General features: G+C 41.0%; 1 protein-coding gene across 2 annotated transcripts; it reads right to left on the bottom strand.

Annotated features, from left to right (window-relative positions):
• Nucleotides 1–142: 142 nt before the first annotated feature.
• Nucleotides 143–3,891, bottom strand: arpin (actin related protein 2/3 complex inhibitor). 2 transcript variants are annotated; one of them, XM_080761395.1, is made up of 6 exons: nt 3,754–3,891; nt 3,429–3,504; nt 2,572–2,707; nt 2,078–2,284; nt 1,811–1,974; nt 143–1,248 (listed from the first exon to the last, which is right to left on the bottom strand). In XM_080761395.1, exons 1-6 carry the CDS (start codon nt 3,843–3,845, stop codon nt 1,240–1,242), a joined length of 684 nt encoding a protein of 227 aa, XP_080617521.1. In that variant the 5' UTR covers nt 3,846–3,891; the 3' UTR covers nt 143–1,239. The 2 variants fall into 2 exon arrangements, with proteins under 2 accessions (XP_080617521.1, XP_080617522.1); XM_080761396.1 differs by having other exon boundaries at nt 2,572–2,704.
• Nucleotides 3,892–5,147: the final 1,256 nt, after the last annotated feature.

Here is a 5,147-nt window from a genome sequence, read left to right as displayed (position 1 = left end):
TTTTAACTATAAATCAAGCAATATATATATTTAATGAAACTAGCCACAGTAACTTGGATTTCTGCTTTATTGGCAATTTCCGAATAGCAAAAAAAACTACCCGGCTTCGAGATTATTTGACAGTTAACTATTATGCTGCTTAAAGTCATAGTCAATTACCAAAGGACAATAAAACACCCGCCCCCCATTTTGTTATAGAAAACAATCATATATTAATATATAGTATATTGTTGTATATGATAAAGATTCAATGTTTTTAATAAAACATTTGTTAAATGTGTTATTTAAGAGTGTTGAAAAAGCAAATTATTATTTACACATGCTCACAAGCTGCAACAATGGCAAAGATATAAAAACTATTTTGTCAGCTCAATTTTAAGCAAACAAAGCTTCTCTAATAGTGATGAAGGCCAGTCTTGTCTTTTGTCTCTGACGAACACAGCCGTGCCGTGGCATCTTTTCTCACAGACTAGCCTGGAATATCTATTGTTACAAGTTAGTTATTTATCGTCTCCCTGTACACAAGAACTAGGAGACAGACAGATGGGATGCTTGTTTACAAACATTCCTGGGTGGGCGTGTGCACGGTCAGGGTGGGCGTGTGCACGCTCAGGGTGGGTGTGTGCACGCATACTCAGGGGCCAAAACAGTCTCCCAAGTTAAAAAGAAAAAAACACCCCGTCCCACTCCTGGTAGAAAGACTCCCGTCTGATCCCATCCCACTCACACTCAAAATTACTCGCACTCCCATCCCGCTTTGTGATTACCGTGTTTCATGCGGCTTTAATTCCAACGATATGGCAGCAGGAACAGTTCATCTGTGGTAATGAGGCTAATTGATGTCATACCCGCTCTTGCCCGCTCCCGTTAACCTTTCATTCCCAATCCTGAGATTAATAGAAATTTGTATTCCATTCCGCGGGAATCCCCGAAAAAATGTCCTCTAGTCCTCAATCTAGATTCTAAATTAGATTGATGTTCTAGAAGGAGTGCGTACGGACTGCCCCCCAGTGGCGCATAATTTGATGAAGACCAGGTTATCAAGCATGGGGATCAAATCCAAGAGAGATAGATGAAAGCACACAAGGCTTCAGTCCCATATAGAAGAGTAGGGAACAAATCCCATAGACAAAGACTCTGGCCAGTCCTGGAGTGAAGGTATGTGGGTCCATCACCGAAGACGGACAGGGCCAAACCTTCCGGATGTTTGGTGGACAGCTGCAGCCACGTAATACGTAATCAATCATCCTGGAAGACACAGTAACAAAACTACTAAACATACTGTACTAATCAAGTCTTCTTATGTACCCCCACCCAAGTAAGGATATAATCAATCCCATATCACAAGCAAACATCAATGACATTGTATACAAATAGTTTATCATTACTGTAGAGAAATATCTTTAGGATATGCGCGTGACATCATCATACCCAGAAGTTATGCGGGAATGTCTGAGTGTCAAAAAACAGGGACTGCATGTAAATCCAACGGAGTATTAGTCCGACATGCGGACGCATCTCGGACTAGCGCCTGCTCCCGTGCTTGCGGTTATGGTTAGGTTAGGGTTTGAGGTGGGTTGTCGTTTTTCGGACCAATGACTAGTCGAAACTAAAGTACTGCACCCGCAAAAAACTACTTTCTGGACAGTCCATACTGTACAATACATCCCAACAGAAAAATCCTATCTGATTGCATTAAACAACGTTAACTCACTTTACCACTCGATTTGCCACTCACTTTATGCATGTGCATACCCTCTATAAAATCTGATGCAGACACATCTTATCTTTGAGTTAGAGTGGTCGTTACCCATTCATCCTCCTCCGCCCCCTCGCCTTGCCCTTCAGGTTTCTGCATGTTGCCTGCCTCTCCTTTGTTGGCCATAATCTTGTCTGTCCACGATGCTCCAGCCTTCTCATCTCCAGCAAAATTACACTTGGTCACTGTTCCCCCATCCACTTTCGCCAAGGAGACTGGAAGCAGAGAACACAGCAATTTGTGAGCATGATTATACATTCTTTTATATTCTGAACATGTGGTAAAAAAAAGGACAGCCGACAGCAACCAAAATCTCACAGATGAAAGGGCCATTTCCTCTGGTTTTCAGACGGACATCTTGTCCGGTCTCCAACTCTGTCTTGTCCATCTCTGCCTCAGGGTACCAGAATGCCATGGCACCGCTCGGCCGGTGTTTGTCCGTTATCTCCACTAGCTCTGTCTTGTTCACCATCGCTGACAGCTGCTCCTCTGTAAGGTGGTCCGAATCCCCTTTAGCCTCCACCTCTGTATGACGCAGAATAAGACAAATAATACACACATTTAGTTCCTCACAAGCATAATGCAAGGTTTATGTTAGGGCAAAGTATTGCAATTACAGTTACAGGTACAGTTATGGTTAGTTACAATTAGATTACATGAGGCAGGTCTACATGAGCTTTGAGACAGTAGTACATGTCAGATCTGCCATGACAAATACGCCTACAATGCCGGTTAAACACGTCAAACTGTGTGAACACTTAAACTTAGCTAAAATAGGGTGTCAGCCCGCCCTGAAGGTCACAGTAACTCACTGAAGGAGGACATGAGGTAGCCAGTGTTAACCTTCTTGGTGTCACTGAAATTTGGTTCAATCTCCTTTCCACTGGCATCGAATTTCCGCTGATGAATCCGCCTAGGTTTGATGTACAGCACATAGAAGCGCACCTGCTGGCAGCAACAGCAAAACAATAACATGTAATAAAAGCCTGGGTACCAAGGCTAGGTTTGCTGGTAACATCACAGTATTGATTGGTTGAATACTTTATTAACAATTTGCTAAGACAAGCACAGGAAAGTACAGTACAGTTCAATAATAGGTATGCTAATAGGATTAAAGCATTATAAAAGCACTATTCTGGTTTCCTACTGTAGCCTACTCAATTCATCAGAACAAGGACAAATATACAATAGGACTACTATGCAATGTAACAGGTTTTAGTGGGTTCCACTTGCATTTCTTATTAGTTAGTGGGCGGCACCTCATTGATTGACATGTTAGAGCAGTGCCAGTATAAATGAGATGATATGACCATGAATTGGTTCTAAACATGCTAAATGTACCTATATGAACTAGTGATGCTTTGTACATGTTTTCAATTAGGTTATTGAGACATACCGAACACTATATTGTTTATAACAAACTGCTGCTAATTCTATTGTAGACGTACTGCTTGGGTGTGTTACACGAAAAGAAGTGACTGACCAGAGACTTGCCCCAACGGGCACCGCACCGCTCTATTTATTGTGAACGACTAGAAATCGAAAAAAATAATCTTTGACTTTAGGCAAAAACTATTTTACAACTTGAATGAAACGTTTGGATTTGATGCGTTTGATAACAAAACAAAAAACACGAATGAGCTAATTCACTGCAGTAGGCTAACGTTACCTTCTGTTTGCTGACATCGTTAATAGTATGTCTGGAAACATCCATCAGTTTTCCTTCTAGAAGAACGCCTGGTCCACTGGCGGAAAACAAATACTTAGTTTATTATCAGTTTGCAAATGTAGTACGATTATACAACGATGCTTAAAAAAAGCACAACACAAAAAGCCCTATATTGGATATTTTCCAGTCCTATTACGTGGTCAATTCATCAAGAGCATCGCATGTCATGAATGATGTCAACAACAGCAGTAGTAAGATTTGCCAACTGATTTACAAGTAAACAGTAGGACAAACACTGGAAACTATACACTGTCTTCCACTCTACCTTTCATATGCGGAGGGAGACCAAACACCGTTTATTTTCTCAGTGTGTACTGGCTTGTTTTGTAACGACGTGTTATTATAAATTCGGCTCATTTTGCTCAGTTTTTTGGGTGTCTTTTTTTTAATCAAGCCAAAGCAAAAGTCCACGAACGACTTCCTGGTTCCTGAAAACGAGAAAACTACACGTTCAGAGAGTGCGCTTCATTTGTCTATCGTGACGGCTGCTTCGTATCCACGCAGTGGTTCCATGGGGACCCGATCAAAGTTTATCCCTCAGATATTTGTAAATAGCAGACCAACAACCTCACGGGTGTGAAACGTGTTTGTAAAAAAATGTATATCTATACATATGTGTGTGTGCATGGCTGAATATTTTCAGATGGTGGTCCATGGCTAAATAGTAGTAATATATTAATTCGAGGGTCAATTCAAATGTATGTAGTGGTCCTAAATTCCTTTCACGTCAAGTCGCCCCAAATTTGTATTTGACCCCCGGCCCCATATGAAATTTATTGTTGCGAATACAGTGAGCACTTACTATGAGACCTAGCAGATCATGTTATTGTTCAAAAATAGACCTCTTGTTGAACCAAAAAACAAAATAGGGATTAAAGGCCTTTTCATACTCTAGTTTTAGGTGATAATTAAAGGTTGGTGGTTAGTAAAAACAGGTGTGTTCGGTGAGCGCTGACTCACTTTGGCGTATATGTTGTAGTTTTACCAAACACTGTGGTGGTCTGTCACCTAATCACCTAAACTGGACTATGTATGAATAGGCCTTAAGTGTTTAAAATGTTCTGGGGACCCCCGGGAACCCCATAGAATCCCTGGGGGATTAAGAACCAGTGCATTAAGGTTATTGGTTTGTTCATTTAACTAAAATACGTTTATCTGCAACCTTTGCCCTTTAGGTCAGGGATACTCAAATAGATTTACCTGTGGGCCACATTACAAAAATGGCAAGGGGCCAGTAGATAAAATTACGACATTAATGATACTTGATAACTTATCTCTTTCAATTGCTTTATTTTCGCAAAATGTATCAAAGTACAATGTGCATGCACACAATATGTAAATAAATAAATGTGTTACATTTTCTTGCATAAACACAAAGAGCTGTTTCCATAACTGCACAAATTATTGCACATAACATGAGTAGCTGTTATAATAACATAATAACATAACATGAGTAGCTCTTTGCCTGCCTGCCTGCCTGTCTGTCTGTCCCTGAGTAGTTATTTGTCTGTCTGTCAATGAGTAGCTGTCTTACTGTCTGCCTGCCTGCCTGTCCAATTGTCCATGAGTAGCTGTCTGTCTGCCTGTCTGAGTAGCTGTCTGCCTGCCTAATTGTCCATGAGTAGCTGTCTGTCTGCCTGTCTATGAGTAGCTGTCTGC

Source organism: Protomyctophum bolini (assembly GCF_963924005.1).
Source record: "Protomyctophum bolini genome assembly, chromosome: 4".
NCBI lineage: Eukaryota > Metazoa > Chordata > Actinopteri > Myctophiformes > Myctophidae > Protomyctophum > Protomyctophum bolini.
The sequence above is the reverse complement of the archived record's forward strand: the minus strand, read 5'-3'. Positions and strand labels throughout refer to the sequence as shown.

What these genes read in the sequence shown, in the direction of transcription:
- arpin (XM_080761395.1), bottom strand. Translation starts at nt 3,845, where the DNA reads ATGAGCCGAATTTATAATAACACGTCGTTACAAAACAAGCCAGTACAC. An exon ending in TCTCCCTCCGCATATGAAAG is followed by an intron (nt 3,505 to 3,753) that starts GTAGAGTGGAAG and finishes GTTTTCCGCCAG; the next exon opens with TGGACCAGGCGTTCTTCTAG. An exon ending in AGGAAATGGCCCTTTCATCT is followed by an intron (nt 1,975 to 2,077) that starts GTGAGATTTTGG and finishes CTCTGCTTCCAG; the next exon opens with TCTCCTTGGCGAAAGTGGAT.